General features: G+C 31.4%; 3 protein-coding genes across 4 annotated transcripts in view; 2 read left to right on the top strand and 1 right to left on the bottom strand.

Annotated features, from left to right (window-relative positions):
- Positions 1–2,729, top strand: part of LOC108726515 (dnaJ homolog subfamily C member 11) — a 3,834-nt gene extending 1,105 nt beyond the window's left edge. The window contains 6 exon segments of the mRNA XM_018454129.1: positions 1–79; positions 666–979; positions 1,100–1,307; positions 1,387–1,945; positions 2,394–2,523; positions 2,597–2,729. The exon segment at positions 1–79 is cut by the window's left edge and continues 20 nt beyond it. Of these exon segments, the coding sequence (XP_018309631.1) occupies positions 1–79; positions 666–979; positions 1,100–1,307; positions 1,387–1,945; positions 2,394–2,523; positions 2,597–2,619 (1,313 nt within the window). The 3' untranslated portion in view covers positions 2,620–2,729.
- An 884-nt stretch (positions 2,730–3,613) lies between these two features.
- On the bottom strand, positions 3,614–5,177 carry LOC108726518 (uncharacterized protein C1orf50 homolog). Of its 2 annotated transcripts, none has more exons than XM_018454132.1 (4): positions 5,007–5,177; positions 4,217–4,329; positions 3,888–4,106; positions 3,614–3,819 (listed from the first exon to the last, which is right to left on the bottom strand). In XM_018454132.1, exons 2-4 carry the CDS (start codon positions 4,304–4,306, stop codon positions 3,631–3,633), a joined length of 498 nt encoding a protein of 165 aa, XP_018309634.1. In that variant the 5' UTR covers positions 4,307–4,329; positions 5,007–5,177; the 3' UTR covers positions 3,614–3,630. The 2 variants fall into 2 exon arrangements, with proteins under 2 accessions (XP_018309634.1, XP_018309633.1); XM_018454131.1 differs by lacking the exon at positions 5,007–5,177 and adding an exon at positions 4,410–4,674.
- LOC108726517 (40S ribosomal protein S7-like) lies at positions 5,076–8,162 on the top strand. Its single transcript, XM_018454130.1, is given in 6 exon segments — positions 5,076–5,105; positions 5,107–5,178; positions 5,541–5,711; positions 6,514–6,695; positions 7,805–7,955; positions 8,056–8,162. Coding segments are annotated over 6 exon segments (684 nt in total). The 3' UTR covers positions 8,134–8,162.
- Positions 8,163–22,208: the final 14,046 nt, after the last annotated feature.

The following is a 22,208-nucleotide window of genomic DNA, read 5'->3' as shown; positions in this document are numbered from 1 at the left end:
CCAATCCTAAAGGCACTGTAACGGTAAACATCAATGCCACCGATCTTTTCAGTAAATACGATGAAGATTACAGTGATGGGTAAGATCGATCAGTCTAAATTATTACAATAAAACATCCAGAGTTGGTAAAGACTAATGTTTTTTTTTTTTTTAAGAATAAAACATTGTGTTTCTTCTTAAATGTGTTTTTAATGCTTTAAATAATACTATAAAAAAAAAACATTTAAAATATATTAAAAACATCAATCAAGCACGTTTTAAACTGTTTAAAGTCTATTCTACAATGCTCTTTGTTTCCTATTTCTTACTTTTTCCCTTTTTGCAATCGTTTTATCGATAATTGTATTTCTTGCTACGTGTTTCCTATTTCTTCCAAAGTTCGTTAACTTTTATCTTGAGGGATATAAAATAAAAAACCGAATAAGAAGCCAAAGACAAGATGTAAAAAATAGCACAAAGCAAGAAATAGGAAACAAAAAGCACATTGTAGAATAGGATTAAAACACGTTTAAAACATGTTTTTTACCAACTTTGAAAATCGATATTATTATGATAACACAGCAAAGAAATTGTTTAATGATGAAATTTTATCATTAAGCAGTATTATTAAATTATTAAATTAATAATTATAATCCTTGATTAAAAAGTTATGGACCTGGTTTCAGCAGTGGACTGTTTTCATGCATCGAAGTCAGCGGGATGTCGTTTGCACAGTCTATCGAAGCGCCTTTGACCCTGAGAGACACCGTGACTATGTCCGGTCAACTTGGGACCCAAAACGGTACGGGTTCCGGGTCCATTAATATCTCGGCGAAAAGGCTGGTATCTTCAAAGGGTTGGGTCGAGGTCGAAGTCGGGGCTGGCAACGGTCCAACGTTTTCCCTCAAAGCATTTCGCACGTTAACGAAACGATTGTTCTGTGACGGGGCAACGATATTGCAGTTTACATCACATGGCGTGAAAGCTGGCTACGTTGGGAGTACGTTTACTTGCGGTTTTCGTATTATAATTGTAACCATGTAATTCTTAGTCTCTTATTCGCATATTCATATTTTTCATGTATAGAAGGATATCTTGAACAAAATTGTTATATTTGCAGCTCTTGCGATGCAATTGGATAAACACACGGTGGGATATCTTACGTATAGAGCTGGTATTCAAGACGCTATGAGTACAATGATTGTGAGAGACACGTCTCAATCGTACACGGCGTTTTCTATACATTTCGGACTTCTACATTCTTTCGTCAGCCTTAACTATACGTATAAAATGGAAGAGAAGCAACTTAAGCTTCGTGGTAGTGTCAAGTTAGTATTGTTAACGTTATTTCATCCCATTATGAGCAAATTTAATAATTATGTATAATATATTCTATATAATTTATAGAGCCGGAACATTTGGTGCGTTTCTCGAATACGGTGCGGAAAAGAAGGTCTCCAAACATAGCTCGATCTCGGCGGCTGTACGCATCGGCGTTCCAACTGGCGTCACGTTAAAACTTAGATTGAGTCGCGCCTCGCAGGCGTACACGTTCCCTATCCATCTGTGTGACGAAGTTCTTCCAGCTCCGATCTTTTATGCCACTGTAGCACCCATAATCACTTGGACGGTCATTAAGAAGCTTATAATCGATCCCGTCGTGAAAGAGCGGACAGAGCGCGAGAAGGAGAAACAAAGAGAGATGAACAAGTCCAGAATGTTGGAAAAACAAAGGGAAGCCAAAGCGGCCACCGAACTAATGAAGGAAACCGTCAGCAGGATAAGAGCCGAGGAGGAATCCAAGAAAGGATTAATCATTACCAAAGCATTGTATGGTCGATTCGTTTATCCACAAGATCGAGTTGCTACGGATGAAAGCGGACACAGAGATGAAATGATAGACGTAACGATTCCTTTGCAATGTTTAGTCAAGGATTCCAAACTGATCCTTCATAAGGCATCTAAGGTATACTCTTATAAGCTCGTCTCTTGTGTCAAGAGTCTTTATTTCATTTAAATTTTATTTCTTATTTTTGTCAAAACCTTCCGCATCTATTTATATATATATAAAATATGAAATTTGACACCTCATTTTACATAAATAAGATTTAATGTGTGAGAGGCCTCCTATAATTGAGTTAATAAGTTATAAGAAATTGATCAATCACAGTCGAATGTGAAGAGAATAATCGACTATGACTGGTCAATTTCTTACTAAGCTAAGTATCTCCATTGTAGACAGCTTTTTAGTATTTATTTTTCCCAAAATTATAATTACCTCGTTTTATTCTGTCATTGATTGTTAAAACTTTTTTTCTCTGTAATTTCTTATAAACCAAAGTATATATGAAGTGAAAATTGAAATATGAAAATTGAAATATTTGTAAATCATATGGAATCTTATGTTATTGCAGAGTCAACTACCTGGATTTTATGATCCATGTGTGGGAGAAGACAAGCAACTTTTGGTACAGTATCTCTTCCATACTCATACGCATGAATGCGTTATACAGGATGATGCATCTCTTAGGATACCAATCTCGTGTAAGAATTTGCTTGTCTATTACAAATAAATTTGTATTTAATGATTTGCCAATATATTATTTGTATGTTTCAGCACACAAAGTGAACACTACTTGACATATAGATTCAACATCGAAACCAAAAACCAATCGTCGCAGTTCCCGACAATGATTGACGTATTACTTTGGTATAGATTTGTTCATTTTTAGAGATTTAATTTTACATAAAGGGCAAAACATTAAACGTTCGTTGATCTTTAAGCTTTGTACATTAATGTCGTTTCTTTAGTAAAATGGTATATTTTATTATTTGAAAATAATTATAATATTTTAAATATGTTACATTTCGCAGAAGTTTTGCGAAAAGTGTTCTATAGAAAAAAAATAGATCTTGCATAAATATTCAGCTGTACTCACGAAACTTTTAATCGTGAGCTGCACTGAGATGTACTCATTTTGCTCATTGAAGTCTTATTCCAAATACTTTAGAAAGAGTAAACCTCAACCTGAACACAAATCTATTTACTGCCTATAGAAATGTAATGATATATATGCCACATAAAATAGAAAACATATTATAATTCCAAAAATCATATTGATCTTTTTCAGTCATCTAGAGATCATTATGAGTAAAAAATAACAATCAGCCATAGAATTATATTACATATGAATATTATCGCATGTAGAGAAAGACATTTGTTAATTAATTGCACAATCGATTACATTGGAGTTAAAGTATTAGCGTACGATTTATTCTTGTACAAAATAGATATCGTTTTGACGCAATAATGTGTATATAATTATATACATAACTTTAAAATTATGTATATAATTTCTAATCATATATAAAACAGATATCTATATAATCATCTATTCTATATACCTGCAGAAATATATTTGTATGTATGTATATTTACAAATAGGGACTATAAATAGCTCGACATTATATCATGAAATAAATTTGCTCATTGAGTTACAACTAAAACCCTTAATCTATCAGACTGAAATAACTTAAGAGTTGCCAAATTTTTGTCTAGTAATATATTGCTTTTCTAGTTTGCATTTTTCATCATTTAACAATATATTACAATATAAATTTATTAATTACAATATAAATTTGTTAATTACGTTACTTGCTATTATTTAACATGACAGAATGTAAAAAGGCATTTGCAGTTGTATCGGAAGGTAAGAATTTTCCAATCAAGTTCAATTCGTCGTTCTTCGCCTGCAGTTTAGACAGTGGGGTCCATGAGCGGTCTTGCTCCAATCTAAACGAACCCATATAATTTTGTGAGGGAGCTAAACTACCCCATTCCTACAACAGGATACAAGAAAAGTTAGACAGTATTTTACAAAAATACTTAATGATACGAAGATATTTACTTCTGGGCTAAGCATGGAAAAGTAAAACTGTCCCGATTCTCGTTGATACAAATGATAAATGTGACCAGACTGCTTTACAAAATTGCAAGGTACATGATGCAGCTTGGCGTTCCGTTCTGCTTCAGCCAAAATACCCTCGGCCTGTCTTTGCAGAAATCTGATCTGCTCTGCGATCACTTGTAACTTATTACATGCATTAGCTTTTACACAGTCATCTGCCTATATAAAAAAAAAATACATAAATTAGTAAATATATATAACAAAACCATTTTATAATTAAATTATAAATAATTTAATTTAATTATAAATATTACGCAGATATATGTTACCTTTTTAATTTCCGTGACTAGCGCCATTAAATCCTGCTTACTTGATTTTGCTACAGCAGCTGGATCAATTAATGATATGCCTTGTGGCATGGTATTTCTTTCCACTAGTGTTACTTTAATAAGAAAATAATCATCATTGTAAATAAATATTATTACATTCAAACTTGTCATACATTCAGTTATCACATTATACCTGTATTTGGAAAATCATGCAGACTATTTGCTGCATCCATCGTGTTACTATTATCCATTATATGTACAATTAAGTATAATTACACAATAAAATATATTCACTAGATAATATCCAATCCAGAGTGAATAAACAAATGATTTTTAACGTTTAAAACTTCACTGTAAAATATTTCTCGTCTCGTTTTTGGAGCAGACTAGAAAAACATGTCACCACTATTCGTTGAGACTTCACAAAATCGTAGAATTACATTAAATTTAGAGAAACATTCGAAATTCAACGGAAAGAATTTTGCAAAGCAACACGCGAAAACAGATACTTTTTTCTACAGTAATTAAAGCAAAGCGTATCTGAAATCCAGATGGACAGCCGCATTAGAAAATCTTACGTGAGATTCTCGCACGTGTTGATTTGCTGTCGGAGTAAGATTTTAAATATGTAGTCTGAAAAAATACTCCCCTCTCCAGAATGATTCTGAATATTCTTTCATTTATTTGCACAAACTTTTTTTAATGAAGAATAACAGGATAAAAGGCGAAAAAGTAAGAGGCAAGAGATAAAAAGTAGTAAAAATTAAGAATAAAGAAGCAGAGAACACACGTTTGTAGAGTGGGCTTTAAGGCTTGGCGCGAAGGGGATCGACCACGTGGTGGCCAGTCGATGACGTCGATGTCGATACCAGCGACTCGTGGACTGGAAAAAACGCACGAGGGTTCGTTCTAGCTATCTTTTCATCCCGGCCTCTTTTTCATGTGATAGCCAGGTGGACAAGGTGGGCATTTTCGAGCATTTAGCTTTGCGACCTTTTTAATGTACAACGATGTATGAAATCCTGCGTCGCCCGACGCCAGAAAGTCCGTGATACGTGAAACGATTGATATCTTTCCCAGATCGCATGTCGGAGGCGTGATTACAACGGATTTCGTCGGTTCCCGCGATTCTCGCGTTTACCATAATGTCATTCTGTCGCGTTATCGACGATTATTCTCACGTCAGGAGGACAGTCCCCAGAGAGGACTTTTCTTCGCGAAATCCACGCTGGAGTTGTTGACGATGTCACGTCTCGACGAATATCTCGCGCGGACGTGCGGGTGGTACTTGTAAACAATGTCCTAACCTCAAAATCTCTTTCAGATGTTCACGGCTAACGCAAAGATAATTAAGAGCGGCGGCTCGGAGCCCGACCAGTTCGAGGCGAGCATCTCCAATGCTCTTCTGGAACTGGAAATGAACAGCGACCTGAAGTCGCATTTAAGAGAACTTTACATCACCAAGGCGAAGGAACTAGAAACAAACAATAAAAAGGTAAACTTCAATTCTTCAAGTTTATACAGCATAAATCATTCCAGCGATAGTCTGTTTTTTATTCCTGTACTAGATTGCACTAGAACTCTCTTGCTTTTACCAAATATAAACATATATCTATCTCACTTTAAGTTCCAAAAGGATATATTAGTTTAACCACAGATAGAAGTGGACAGTATTTGAAATACATGTATTTAAAATACGTATTTAAATATATTTTTGTATTTTGTATTTGAATATTTTTTTTAAGAGTATTTTGTATTTTGCATTCAAATACAATTTTTTTTAGAGTATTTTGTATTTAAATACAATTTTTTTAGTATTTTGTCCATTTTTTGGCCACAGAAAAAATGCTTATATTCATAGTGAAGCTTAAGAGCCCTGGCACACAAAAAACTTAAGGCAGTAAGACGTGAGCAGTAAGGAAATCAACATGTTGGATTTGCTACTGTTTATGTTATGGCCTTACGGATTCTACTGTGATTGGTCAATTCGCTTACTGCTTACATTTTACTGCTTAAGTTTTTTGTGTGCCATAGCCCTTATGTTTAAGGCTTCCTTAAATTTATATATCTTCAGATGCCCTACAAATTATTTTATTGGCTATTGAACATCTGAAGATAAATTTAAGGAAGCCTGAAATATAAGATCTGATTATGAATACAGACGTAAATATTGCAGCAACGTTATAAACATTGCAGCAATGTTGCAGCAAACTTCTGTGCTGTATGGACGTTAGTGTATATCTTTCTATTTAATACCCTTACAGAGAACTGTACTGAATTGCTTGCATTTTTTGCAGTCGATCATTATATATGTACCAATGCCAAAACTGAAGGCTTTCCAAAAGATTCAAACGAGGTTAGTACGCGAGCTGGAGAAGAAGTTCTCTGGCAAGCATGTAATGTTCGTCGGTGAACGTAAAATCTTACCAAAGCCGACAAGAAAAACGCGTACGAAGAACAAGCAGAAGCGTCCTAGGAGGTAAGAAAACGAAAATATAATATTTGTTGTTATATAATTTGACAAGTGTAATTTAATTGTAAATGTGCTCTTTTTATACCCATTTCTGCCAATGTAGATTAATTTTAATCTTGGTTCAATTTACTCTTCATCTTTCTTCAATTTTTAGAACTAAAAAAAGATGAAAAGTTAATTAAACCGAGATTAAAATTAAATTATTGGATTGTCGGAAAAATCATGACGTATTTTTTCTACATAAAATGGTGGTTTTCTTTTCCAATATATTCTACAAAATTAGCGATTACACCACTTCATAGAACAACGTTTCAACTTTAAGAATCTGTATTTTTAACTATGATACGATGATTTTTAATCGAGTTACAAGCAATAAAGTCAGAATGTTTCTTTTTATTTAATCCGGGAGTAACTCAGGAAGAAAAAATCGTAGGAACATTTTTAAAAAACAATTTTGTAGGAAAAGCTTCAAGCTTTCACAATAGATAGTTGAAAATTTGTTCAAATTTTTTTTGGACACACTACAGACTTACAAATTGAAAAAAATTTTTCATTTTTTTCAGCTCGTAGTTTTCTATATGTAAAAATTACAAAACTCACATAAATTCAAAAAATATAGTAACCATTCGAAAGTAGAAATTTCGAGTTTTAAAACCCTTTTTTTAAATTTAAATTTTGATCATTTTTAACAAAGTTACTGCTCTTAATAGCGATATGGAAAAACGACATTTTCCCGACAATCCAACACATTGGTAAAAACGGACATTAGTCGAACTTTTTGCACGTTTATCTTTCTTTTTTCTTTTCACTTTAGAGAGAAAAAAAGAAAGTTGTGCAAGAAGTTCAGCTAAAAAGAATGAAGTTTGGCCTTATTCTTTTTTGCTGAATTTTTTGCACGATTTATTTTTTTTCTTAGAGAAAAAAGGAGGTAAATTATATCGTGCAAGAAGTTCAACTAAAAAGAATAGGCCATAGTTATTACATCCATAGTTATTGCATTATTAGTATTATTATTATTTTATTTATCTGTAAAAACCGATTATTTTGATATTCAATATGAGTTTAACTATCTTGAATTCTGACTAAATGTTGTATAATCTATGTTTATATTTTAGCCGTACGTTGACTTCGGTGTATGACGCTTTGTTGGAGGATATTGTTTATCCTGTAGAGATTGTGGGCAAACGAATTCGAGTAAAGCTCGATGGCTCACAAGTTATCAAAGTTCATTTGGACAAAAATGAACAAACGAATATTGAACACAAGGTACATTTATTAAGTTTTTTCTGCCCATTTTCTCTGTATAGAATTTTATTTATTTTAATATTGTAATGTGATTCATAAATTTTAATTCATCTTTTGACAGGTCGATACCTTCGCTTCGGTGTATAAACAACTGACTGGACGGGACGTAACATTCGAATTTCCCGAATCTTATGTATGATTTATTAAATATTAAAACATTTGAAACAACGTATTATTTGTTACATTTATATTGATTTTTGTGTCATTTTACACTTCCCTATTCCTTGTTCAAAATAATTATTTACTATTTATGAAAATTTGCCGAAAAGGTTTTTTTAACTTAGGATTAAAAAGAGAAGGAATAAAAATCGTGAATTTTGCATCATACGTTGAAATAAAATATATTTTTTATTTTAGAATTTTTTATTTTTAGTTATATGCATTAATATTTTAATATAAATGTTTTTCATTTATAGCAAAAATAATTATGATAATTTATGAAAGTACCATTATTGCTATTATTTATTGATTAAACATAGAAGAATCCTACATATCATTTTTATTATTGTCAAACAAAAACGAATAATGATATGTGAAAGAAGTATAATTTCGCTTGTGTGTTGGCCGGTTATTTTTAATTTAATTATCCAAACACTTACGAGTTAACATTTTTTTTCTGTGTATATTTAATAGCGCCTACATGTTAAAAAATCAAATCCTAAAGAAAAAGATTTGCGACTCTTTATTACTTGCAGTTATTTACAGATATAATCGTTGATTTCTTTGTTTATCATTATTTGCAAAATATCTTTTCTATATATATATATATATATATATCATCTATTTCACACCTATAATATTTTCTTATTTATTATTTTCGAAGGATAAAACTTTCCGCGTTGCTATGTATATGAAATAAAAATAGATTGACTGAATCTTTACCTCCTTTAACCCTTCGTGGTCACACTTCTTCTGGGGTCAAAACTTAGCGAGGTCAAAATGATCTCGGAGCACATTTAATTGATTGCTGTATTCACAGTCATTTTGACCCCAGTGTGATCACAAAGAGTTAAATTATAATTTAATTCTAGAACTTATCGAAATATAATGAAAAAGCTATATATATAGTATATAATAAGAAACAGATCTGGACGAAAAAAAATTTGATATTAAATACATAAATAGAGTATAAGTTTGAATACTTTCGAAATAAAATTCTGTTCTCTTTATTTTATTTTATTTTTGAAATAACTATATCCATGTCGGGAAATGTTCTAAAAATGCAGACTTTTTTTATACAATAAAAGAAATATTTTTATTTTCTCTGGACACCGGCTTAACCCCTTGTATCTCGATAACAAAGCTCATCGCCGTTACTCGGAGACTTTAAGCTGGAAGGAAAATAGCGTGAGAACATAAGGCAGATGTGAGTATAGAAATATACGAAACCAAGCGACTGTGCAATAGCACCCGTAGTTTGGATCAGGGTCAGAAAGGCCCAGAGGGTCGCGAGGTCGAAGGGTTCAAGAAATAACGTGCTCTCCCTTCAAATTCACTATACGACAGGCGAAATAGGCTATGAATCTTCAAAAAACTCGCGAATCTTTAATCTCTTAGTATAGAAACAGAGAAAAAAGCATTGATCTCTGCTAATTAATCTGAATAAAATAAAAATTTGCCAATTTATAAAAGATAGTTGGAATTTATAAATTAAAAAATAACTTAGAAAATCAATAATTTATAATTTATAAATTAAAAATTACTACAAATTAAAAATTAATATTTTCGTAGAAAGGTGCAAAGATTATGTTGTTTGAGATATATTTCTATTTTATCAAAAATTATATAATGACGTTATTTTATTTTGAATACGTAAAAGAATAAAATTTATTTGAAGTACTTCATTTCAATCAACAAAAACACGAAATTTAGTTTTTTTATTTAGTTGTAAGAGACTTCAAAAGAATTAAAATATAACTCATAGTGCTTAAATTAATAATTTACAGTTTTTATTATCAATAATTAATTTTTGTTATGCACTTTCGGAATTTTGTATTTATTAAATAATCGCGAATTACGTACTACAAATATACCTGTGTAGCAAATACTTGTAAATTTACAAATTAATTTAATAAGGCAATAGTCAAAGTCGTTACATATATGGTGCCTTGTTTATTAATAATGTCACAATCAAATCCATGAAAATGAACTAGTCATACACGTGTGCGTACCTGTCCGAAAAATGATACTCTCGCACAGGTACCCTTTCATTCGTATCGGCGTTCGCGTGAGAATGCAGGGGATGCAAAAATGCCGAAGCACTGTTTCCCACCCCAGATTCGGCAGCCACCCTTCGGGTCGCGCGCTAAGTGTTGCATAAATAACTACCCGTGCCGCATCGAGAAACTGGACTGTATTTCCGGCCATCTGCCTTATCGGAAATAACAAGTAATCGCGGCATTACAATAATCATGGATCGTGACAAGCATAGAAATCGAGTTGCATAAAGAAAAAAGAAGAAAGAATATAGGGTAGTTTAAAAAAGTCGTTAAATTTATAAAGACAGGAAAATTGTAATATCGGAGAGAAAGAAATTTTTATAAGTCCCTTTAAACTTATGAAAATGTATCTATTGGAGAAGTTGTTTATTTTCATCTCTTTAAATAGTTTAAATTAAAAACGATAAAGATATTTAGGGCTGTCGTAATAAGGAAAATATGTTTGTGTATGCGATACTCTTCAAATGCTATATGCAGATCTTTGTTACACACACACACACACACACACACACACACACACAACTCTTTAAATACCGTAGACAAAGAGAAAGAAGAGTAATTACAATTCGTATTAGATCAACGAGAATAAATCAATTAAGAGAAATATTTTCGGTCAAAGCGGATTTTGGTACTTATTTAAATATTTCAGAGTGAATTTATATATACATGTCCAATTCTACAAATAGCGCGCCAAAATCTTTTTTTATTTTGAAATGTTATCATAAATAAAACTAGATAGTAATATCCAGGGTTGAGAAAGTTACTTTGTAAAAATAACTAGTTACAGTTACAGTTTTTTTCTTTCAAAAGTAATTAGTTACACTTCTAAGTTATCGAGACTAAAAATTAACTCGTTACAGTCACAGTTACTAAAAAAGTAACTTATTTTCAGCTACTTTTCTGTTATAATGACAGAACAATATGAGTGACATCGATATCATTAAGGCTATCAAAGAAAAAAATAATTTACGTTTATAATACAATTTTATTTAAAAATTCTTTTAATTTCACGAGAATATATGCGAGATAATTCAAATAACGAAATAATAATGCGTTCCATTTACATCCGTAACGCTCGCAAGTATTTTATTCTTGTTGTTTACAAATATTAAACAACGAAATGATACACGTGAACGTTGAGGATGTGAAACGCACCCTTAACACTACAAATGCTTCGAAGCATTTAATTGACCAATCGAAAGAAAAAATTTTACAAACTGACCAATCAAAAAATACTTCGAATCATTTGTAGCATCAAGTGGACCGTGCCCTTAATCAGTATTCAGATTTTAACCAATCACATTAAATTGACAAATAAGTTTAAAATAATTGTAAAAGTAACTGTTAAATTAGTTACTAGTTATTGGAAGAAATTTAACTAAGTTAAGTTATACATATATAGTTACAGATGGAAAAAAGAAACTAAGTTAAGTTATAGTTACTGAAAAAAAGAAACTGTAACTTAATTACAAGTAACTAGTTATTTCCCAACTCTGGTAATATCATATATTTAAGTTGATAAGTAATTTAATAAGAAAGAATTTAAGAAATATGAAATAAACGTAATGTTTAAATTAAAGGAAGAAAGAAGAAGAAGATTTTGTCTTTTAAAGATTGCAAAATTTTAAATCTTTACAACAAATCTTTTGCCATTGTCTCCATGTTTTCTTTTAAAACACAATTTTCTTTTAATAATTATTATAAATTAATGTCGTAAATGGAAATCACAGGATAAATTACTTTTCATTTCAAATAATATATTTTTCTATATTATTTATTTCAAAATCTATTTAAAAATCTCATCTGTATCGATTACTTTCGAATACACAAAACTGATGAATTGCATTACATCAACACATAAAACTTTCGTGATAGACAAAATTCTGTCACGAAATAACTCTGGCATAGGATAAAAACAAATTGATCGCTGTACTTATATTATCGTAGCGAGCGTGCTGAAAATAGCGGGAGTCATTAACCAATTATCTATCTCGGTAATCTCCCCCAATGATTAGTTGGTACCCGCATAGTTAACCTTGCACATCGACGAGAATTCATTTAACTGTTATTTCCGAATGATTCACGTCGATCTTGCCTGAATTGTTGACGAATCAATTCCCATCAGGGGCATATCGTATGCTGCGGGTGGCGCGTGTCAATGTTCTTAAAAATCAGCACCCTGATCGAGGGTGGTCGCTCTTTAAATCAATAGCTTAGTCATATTTTCCCAAGACAGAACAAGATTTGTATTTTTGTAACTTTGTGTCATTTTATTTTTCATTAAACATAAATTGAGGCTAGAATAATACAAAAAACACTACTAATAGCGTCTCCCCCAATACACAATACTATATATATATATTGCATTTATATTCTATCATTGAAAAAAAATGTATAAACAGCATTATTTTAATTGAAAATAATCTTGTTGATTTAATAACAGTTTTAATGAAACAAATGAAATTTTATTAAAACAAAAGCATGATGACGTACTTGTTTCATTAATAGTGTTATTAAATTAACAAAATTATTTTCAATTAAAATAATGCTATTAACATAACACTTTTCAGATACAAATTATAATATACCTACTGTATTAAATTTAATGTTCACCGCTGCACTCAATAAAGTTATTATTATTATTATTTATGAATATTATATATAAATATTATTCTATGTATATCGATGGAAAATTTGTGTTAAATTTAGCACATTTCACGTGTTTTAAACGGTCTATTTAAATGTTTAATTTAATATAAGATGAGAGTATTAGAAGATAACACAAATATTATTTAAGAAGATAAAAACAAAAAAATTAATACCGATACAGTTTGTAAACAAATCGTAGAAGTATATTTTTTTCAACAAAATTAACATTTATGATATGTTAAATTAACACATAATATATTTAATTCATTCATTTTAGAATTTACGTTTAAAACATATTATTTTTATATTATTTGTTCACTTGCTCATAAATTATATTAAGAAATGATGAATATCAATTTAACGTATATAAGCTATTTGAATAACATAATCACATTATATTAAATTAACACTTAAATATGTTAAAAAATTCAACACAGAAGTTTAACAAGGACTTGAATGGACCGTTTCCAACACAAATATAAATGTTTTTTACCGTGTATACATATATGTATGTATAACGATGTATAATCATTTGCCGTACAAGAAAATAAATTACATATATTGTTTGTAATTCATTTATTACATGTATATATGCATATTATAGCTGCATTTGGAAAGCTGTTAAAGTGCTATTTGCTTATTTCATCTTTTATACCGTTCATTAAATGTAAAACAAGGATACAATTAATGATACAAATAGCGTTAATAACGCTTCTCCGAACGCACTCAAATTCTGATATGTAATTATATATATTTATGTATGTATACCGAGAAAATTTTATATTAAGTTTTAATTCAATTTTAAATTACATTTTACTATGTCTTGTATTTTCGGATGGACCCTCACAACAATGTTCCGACATAACTTTTACTATGGTAATACTAATTTTATCACATAAATGAAGTAATTTTTGTTAAACCAGTGCTTAAGCCATGGAAAGAGTTAATTTTTACTATGATACGCAAACAAAATTTGCTAGGTATATATTTTTTATTATCTTTACGATACTAACTTTTATTCAACAAGTTTTGATTTTGTAATAAAAAATTTTTACTATGAAAAAGTGTAAAAATTACGTTATATTATTTTTTAAAAAATGGCTATAGCATTTAAACTTATAATTACATGATGGTCCGCAGCTTCTACCACATTATAGTAATTTTAAATATAAAATTTTCTGCGTGTATGTCAGAAAAATTGGCCATGTCGAAAGCTGGCCGAAGCTGCTAGCCTGCTCGCCGAGTGTTTGAATATGATTGATTGGATTCTATAAGTAAAGATCGGATTCTATAAGACCAATCATGCTCGGCGAGTAACCTAGCTGCTTTACCAATTTGAACACAGCCATTGAAACTCTAAAGTATTATATAATACTTGTGATAGCACAATATACTGCAAAATTATGGAATAAAAACAAGGATTAATTTAACGGGGAAACGTAAGCTGGATAATAGATGAGGAAAAAAAGACGACGTTATTGATTAAAAATTGATTAAATTAATTAAATAGAATTAAGAATAAATACACAAGTCATAAAAGATTCAAATTATCTTATAAGTAATAATTAACTTATATAGCTTTTGTGGATATAAGTTAGCTTATATAGATATAAGCAAATTATCCAGTATTTAACATTTCTTTACTTTCTTATTAGCCATTTACTGACACATCAGTCTGATCAGAAAGTTTTAACAACATTTATAAGTAAGTTTAATAAAATTATCTCACAAGCTGTCATCTCAAAGAGATTTTGTTCTTTTTTTTTTGTGTACATTGTACAAGTCATATCGGTCATACATATGTATACGTACCGTTAGTGAAAAATTCAAGAAGGGGAGAGAAAGGAGTAGTCTACGAGAAACGGTCAACGGATAAGACTCACATAACTGGATCCGCAGCTATTATTAAAGGGTTAAAGAAATCGTTGAGATATGTAAAAAAAGGAAATCGATTTAGCTGCCGTACGTGACACATGAAAGTTAAACCGGTAACTCTCGCATCATCCTACAAAGGGCGAGATGTACATAACGGTTAAAGAATAACAATCGTACCGAAACTGCATCATTTTAAATAGAAAACAATATTTTTATTTCTATTTTTGTATAAAAAAAATTTCCATTTATGTCTTTAATATCGGTAATTATTTATATATAAAGATATGCAAATCCAGCTGATAGAATAAAGATGCGAGAACTATTTGAATTATGATTTATATAACTAAGAAATTTAAAATTATTTAATCAATTAATGCTGTGCCCGAATAGATATAAATACAGATTTAGTATTATAAATGCGTTATTTAATTGCAAAAAATATTATTTCTTTTGTATCACTCAGAACATATCCTTTAATTCTATATATAAATATATACAATGAGATTTAAAGGCCAGAGATTGATGTCGTTCTATTTGGAGATTCTATTTATGCTCTTCCTGAGTCTTAATTCTAACAAGACAAGCGAACTAAAATAAATAAATCTCACTTCTAGACAACTCTTAGACACCTGGAGATATTTTTCACGCACTGTATTCCGAATTTACCGTCGCGAAGAGGTTCCATTTGGCAGAAATTTCCGAAAGTTCTTGGTTTATCTTTCTGCACCTGGGCAGTTCGCCCCCTTCGAAATTTTCAGGGGGCAACTAGGACCCCTCGGTGGAGAATATCGGGGAGAGGAAACTGACACGTTGCGCGCGTTATGTGCAGAAACAGGTAAGGAGCGAACGTGTTCTTCTCGTCTCGTCTCGTGATCTCTTTTCCCCATCGTCGATGGAAAAAGATGACAGAGAAGGGGAGCGGAAGGATCTGAAAAGAAACGTTGCGCAAAGCCGTTTTCCCAGGAGCCTCCCCTGAAGGGCCCCCATCAACCACCACGTGCAACGAAGGAAGGGCCTAGTGAGTATATAAGGGCCCGCCCGGACTGCAATGACCTCAGAGCATCACGGTCAACGGTGCAGAGAAGAAGTCTCGACTTCTTCGACCGATCGACCATCCCGGTCACGGTCGAGGAAGATCCGGAGGGATTGAAGAAAAGAAGAGAGAAGAGGAAGTAAGCTGCAGTCATCTAACGGCGGTCGCCATCATTTTTCTGTCGCAGATCCGATCGGAGCGTCTACCACCCACGATGGTGAGTATAGTTTCGGGTTTTTGTCCTGGCTAGCACGTGATCTTGGTGCTTCGATAGACTACGCTAAAAGTCATCTAAAATCTGGTTTTCGGCCTTCGCGGATCTTCGACGTTCTGCCTCGTGAAACCGAAAATTTGCACTTCTTCCCAAATAACAAATCGACTGTCACGCGCGAAAAACTGGGCGAATCATACTTTACACCTAAAAAAAAAAACTAAATAACGCATTTATTAACATTCTCTCTGAAAAAAATACGTTTGCAAGCAATTATTGTAGAAAATCTTGTTATAAAAATTTGCAATTACCGGTACGTGTCTTTTAAGCAGACAAACATATCGATGTCTTCAAAGTGAAATTTTGAAAATTCAAATTTTTCGATTCGCTTAATTTTTCGCGAATGAGACAGTCGATTATACTGTATGATTCATCGTGATATAAGAACATCAGAAGCGACTGGATTCGCTGACGTTTCAGAAATTTATATTGAGAGATTCAAAATAAATTGAGTTCGAATTGAAAAGCATGATACACGTTTATTCAACCAACCACGCGATTAATTATCGCATGTTTGCTAGATTCACGCGTAACGAACAGAGACGTTATTCCTTTTTTATGGTGTTCTGATTTTATCAGATAGTATCTCTATACCGGTGAAAATTTTCGAGCAGGTAGAAAATGATCAAATTGCTGAAAACGAGAACAAAAAATTGCCACGACGTGCCGAGAGACTTAAAGTGAAATTAATCGCGACGGAGGTATCTTGAGATAATTCGCGAGACAGAATAGCGTGAATCTACGATCGAAATTCCGAGTATACGCGTATTAATCATTCGGACCTACTCTATCCAGGCACTAATATCCTACCCCAAAATGTGACTTGAAATTTGCTCGTCTTATCTCCCCTTTCGCCGTTGTGTTCGAAAATTTCGTCTGCTTTTGTATCATCTCTTTCACATTTGATCAAATTGCTCTCTGTGTGTAATAGTGATCCTTCGAAATTTGTACTCGTCTAAAAATAGATCGCTCTCCTCAAACTGCTTCTCCTGTTAACGGCGTTATCACTACTCACACACGCGTCCGTTGAGATCTTACCGATTACGTTATTATATTGTCAATACAGCAGAATGGCTCCTCGCAAAGAAAACGTTTTGTGAAATCTTCATATGAATAATTAAGTTAATAAGATGCAGATTGATCCAAATTTGCCGGTATCGTTCGAGTACAATTTGCAACTCGCCGTGATCATTTGGATAATCTTCATTTCGGGATTGCGAGTAGTGATATCACGGTCACACTCTCAGCTTCTCACTCTGCCACCTGTAGATTTTTAGAACGTTTTCAGTTGCTAATCGTGTGCGTTTACGAGTGTCCGAAGAGCGCTCGTAAGCGTGTAATTTTCACAGTTGATCATAGATTAACAATTAGATGTACAGATCCATCAGTGTAATTAGTTTTGTGTAAACTCAAATGCATGCGATTAAATTAAAACATCATGTGTGCACATTAAAACTCTCAGTTTCAAGCTGCTGTTTCTGTACCGACTCAATCTCTGATCTACTCTTCCATTTCACGCTGCTTATTAAACCCGCAATAAATCTGCATGCGTAGACACCTTTGCACTCTGTCAAGCATACGTCATGTCCCGTCAGAAACTATCGATACATCGCATCGCAAAGTAACACGGAGATAACGTGTAAGCCTCCACACGAAAGGTGTCTTTTATCGAAATTTTTGTGACGTAATTTCGTAACATAATAGCGGGTTTAAGTTTCGATCAAAAAAAGTGCAGATCCAAGCAGGTGAAAATTTTTCTTAGTTCCGAACGCGACGTAATAAAAAATAACCATAACATTGAATATTCCGAAGCAATCCACGTAAAGACTTTTTTTTTCATTTTGTCAACTCATCGTCCCGTTGAAATTGCCGTTCAATCTCAAGCTGAGAACATTTGAACTTAAATTTGAAATCAAATTTCGTTTGTTATGAAAATATTACACTCACAACAGCTTCAATATGAATTAATATGAATTTCAATTGTTAAGATTTGAAGTTGTCTGAACTTGTTGCTATTAAAAAATTTGTAATAAATCAATGCAGTGGGTACTTTAGAAAACAAACTTATAGACGAGAATGTATACATATAGAAAAATACAATAAAATAATAATTTGCGTAGACAGTTTGAACAATAATATACCAACCTGATGAAATCGATGCCTTTGAAATACAAAAATTGTCTATCATGAAATTTGTTTCAACAGAATTTTTATTTGTGTCATTTCGATATTCTAGGAATTAGTTACTCAATTATTTCTGTAAAATTTTTACAAAAATTCTATTTTTGATTAACAGTAACTCAACAAAAATTTATTTCAAAATTCCGATAATAATATAATATGACATATTCATTAAATAGTCGTTATCTACATGAATACATATGATTTTCTCTGCTGTTATCGACGGCATGCTTATTTTGCATAATCAATCTCAGGTATATTCAGATAATTGATATTGTATGTTAAAACAAATTAATTAACGTTGCACAATTCCAATTTCAAAATGAGACGCTTTTCAAAATATAAGTTTCATGAAATAAAACACAAATTCCAAAAGAAATGCAATATAAAAAAAAGAAGACCTTTTCATGAATTACAAATCATATTATCTGGACAAATAAAGGGTAAAATAGTGAATTCCCCCCCCCCCCCAAATAAAAGCCAGAAACCATATTAGAATCTTCAATTTATCGCTGCAGTCTGAAAGAATAATTAGCAGGTTAGTTAAATTTCGAGCACTACATATTTCGGCACAATATGCATGTATTATAGATTTTTTTGAAATAGAAATTGTCATTCTTGATATTATACGAAACTTAGATAAATGGAACTCGATTTTGATTAATAGTATCCTGAAGATAATTGCAAACAAAATATGTTGAAATACAGAATTAGATAGAAGCAAAATAGAAAACCGGACAAAGTATTTATAATAAAGTATTTATAATAAACTTTTTGATAATAATAAATAAAACAAAAAGTTCTTGACCATAATCTAAAAAAAAGAACATATCATTTTGAACTGATTATTCATTTGTACGGCAGAAAAAAACAAATATATCTAAATCTTTATTTAATCCATAAAATAATTGCATCTGAGGAATTATTGAGTTGTATGACAGGCGTTCTTAAATATTTTTGTGTTCAAGTTTCTAATATGTGATATAAGCAAAATTCAAAAGAAATAAAATTTTATAACTAACATGCTACAAAAATTTTATGGTTCATTTCATTATTGCATTTAGCGAGTATTACCTGAATATCGATCATGTAATTTTTTTAAAGAGAAAATATACACATATACATATAAAAAAATTCTCACTTTTCACGTTTTTTGCCTTAAGGAAAAAATTACATGATTGATCCCCAGGGCACATATTATGGAATCATTCGGAGTGGATTCCGATCGGAATTATTTCGGTTTCCCTAAAAAATACAATAGAAATCTAGAAAATAATTAAACAATTTCATTAATATATTATTAAAAATCACGACAGATATTATGAAATTATTTAGAATCCATTCTGAATAATTTTATAATATCTGTCTTGATCTTTAACAATAAAAGCAATAATTTTCTATTCTATCCATTTTCCAAAAAAAATGCAATTAATGAAACTGATATCCATACAATCTTTTATTACAAGCAATAAAACTAACCGAAAAATTTTTATGACAAAAATTAATGAAAACTCAATTTTAAATATTTAGCACATTAATAGCGTCTATTTTAAGTTATGTGTGGTAAATAAAAGATATTTTATGAAATCTATAGATATTAGATCAACTATTAATCTGTTATTTGTATTTAGCTCAATCAAATTTCAAGATATAATTTTCTATATCATGTTATTCTGAAACAATGGACCATTCATCAAAAATAATATATGTTGTACAAATTTCAAAGAGAGAATTTTCAGCAGAGAGAAAGAGAGAGAGAGAGAGAGAGAGAGCGCATTATTGAGAAAATCTAAATTATATTTTTGATATTCCAAAAAACTATTCTATATTCCAAATAAAATACCCAAGAATATCCAAATCAGTCGAATAAAATCAGTCCAAAAAATACATTTGACAGAGATTATGCAACAAAAATTAACAATTATAGTCTTTAAGTAAAGTTATATAATTTTTGTAACAAAATTAAGATCAACTAGTGACAATATTAGCAATGTTGAAAATTATATATCTTACAAATGAAAGTAAAAACATTCATCGCGAAAGAAATTATGCTGTTCGGGCAGTTGTTTCACCTGTTCGCATATTCGATCAGTGCGAAGGGGATCGGTTTTCTGTTCCCCATATTTAAACGCCGGAAGCAAAGAGCATGCCGATCGATATCGGCATACGTAACCAGTATAAACACTGCATTGATTCGGTCACCGAATACATTGATACGAAAGAAATTGTTCCTTTAAATGCATTTCCATATCCAAAGGAATTTACATTACTGAAAGTATCAGGTATACATAAATTGCGATACATAAAAAAAATATCACTTTTCATTTAATCTATTTGATCCTCGCATCTAACTGGATTTGCTTACAACCGATGAGAATGTATGACAAAAATATAAATTCATCCCTACGAAATGATCACAAAATTTATTCTGCTTGGATCTTAAAAATTCACCGTATTTTAATAATATAACTCCCGATTGCCACGTGAGAGTAACATACGTGTTACTTTCTCTAGTTTTGTATTACGATACTTTTCTGAAATCAGTTACATTACGGAAAAAACGTGCGCGCATATAAAATTGGTTTCTTCAAATAGAATTAAAGCATTTTTATAGAACCTATTTGAATAAGTCATTCAAATTTATTTAACGTTGTCAAATCAGCATAACAAATTTTTTGATACACGCTATATCCCGCCAAGTTTTCATTATATTAATTTATTAATAATATCAGAAATAATAAAATTAAGATCACGTAATAAAATAATATTTGAAAAGTGGGCTTACAATAGAACAATGATATCAATTCAATAAGTGAAATAATGATTACGTTTTGACTTATAAATGATACTTCTGGCTTTAAAATCAATCGCTAGCATTATATTACCATTTCGAAAATAATTCCCATTGTTTCAACAAGAAAATAGAAGAATTTATCGGCTCTTATAATGGACACTTCATAATATGTTTTAAAAGAAAAGATCTCTTCCGAATTTTTTGATACAATAGTATCTTTGAATTGATTTGAGATGTACAAAGAATATAAAGAAACTTTATTGGAATGTGAAGAAAATAAGAAAACATAGAGAAGATACAAAGACTGAAGAACATTCTCGATTTAAAGCGAAGTTTAAATTTAAAATCACATGTAAGATAGCATTTTTTAAATATTAAGAAATTATAGCAGCAATTATAGCAATAGAAACAAACAGAGATGATTGAATATTTCTTTCGATGTTATGCTACAAAAAGAAAAGATTCTCTCCGATGTTAAAGATTGTTTCAATAATATCCAAGTGAGAATTCCTGAATGGTTCAAAAATAATTTTAATTGCTTCAGACGAGTACAAAATATCTTTGGATTTTCGTGCTTTTCTAAAAATTCGTAAAACGACCGGGCGAATCGTTTTGTTTCCGAAAGAAGATATACGTATGAAAATTACCAATTTAGTTATCGCAACCATGAAAGAAATAATCCCGCGAAACTAATCATTGACTATTGCTGGTTTTCTTCAATTGCAAAATTGCAAAATCTCGACAGCAAATTATAAGAAAGACGTGTCACAATTATAGAAATCGTGATCTATCAAGGAAAGATGATTTTTAAGTAAAATAAACGGAATACTCGATTACTGCTTCATCATCAGTTTCACGCGAGCCCGAATAATCTGTGAAACCGACCATCAAAGTTGTATAACGTAACGAGCTATAATTCATTGCTCGAGATAATCAGCGTAACAGGTCGACAAAGATCAGTCGTCGAAACCCGTCAAGACCACTCTAACGATCTGAACGAACGTCAAACGCCAACGAGAACACCACGCGATCGTTAGCGGAAGAAAAGATTCCGGACATCAAAACGCGAAGCAGGCCGGACTCGCGTAACAAAGAGCCACGGCTTTGGCATTGTCGCGCGGCCTTCAAGAATCTAACAAGCCACAAAAAAAAATAATTTCCGTTTTAAGAGTCCCTCATACGCTCCGCGTAC

Source organism: Mycetomoellerius zeteki, unplaced genomic scaffold (genome assembly GCF_001594055.1).
Source record: "Mycetomoellerius zeteki isolate Tzet28-1 unplaced genomic scaffold, Tzet1.0 scaffold426, whole genome shotgun sequence".
NCBI lineage: Eukaryota > Metazoa > Arthropoda > Insecta > Hymenoptera > Formicidae > Mycetomoellerius > Mycetomoellerius zeteki.
The sequence above is the reverse complement of the archived record's forward strand: the minus strand, read 5'-3'. Positions and strand labels throughout refer to the sequence as shown.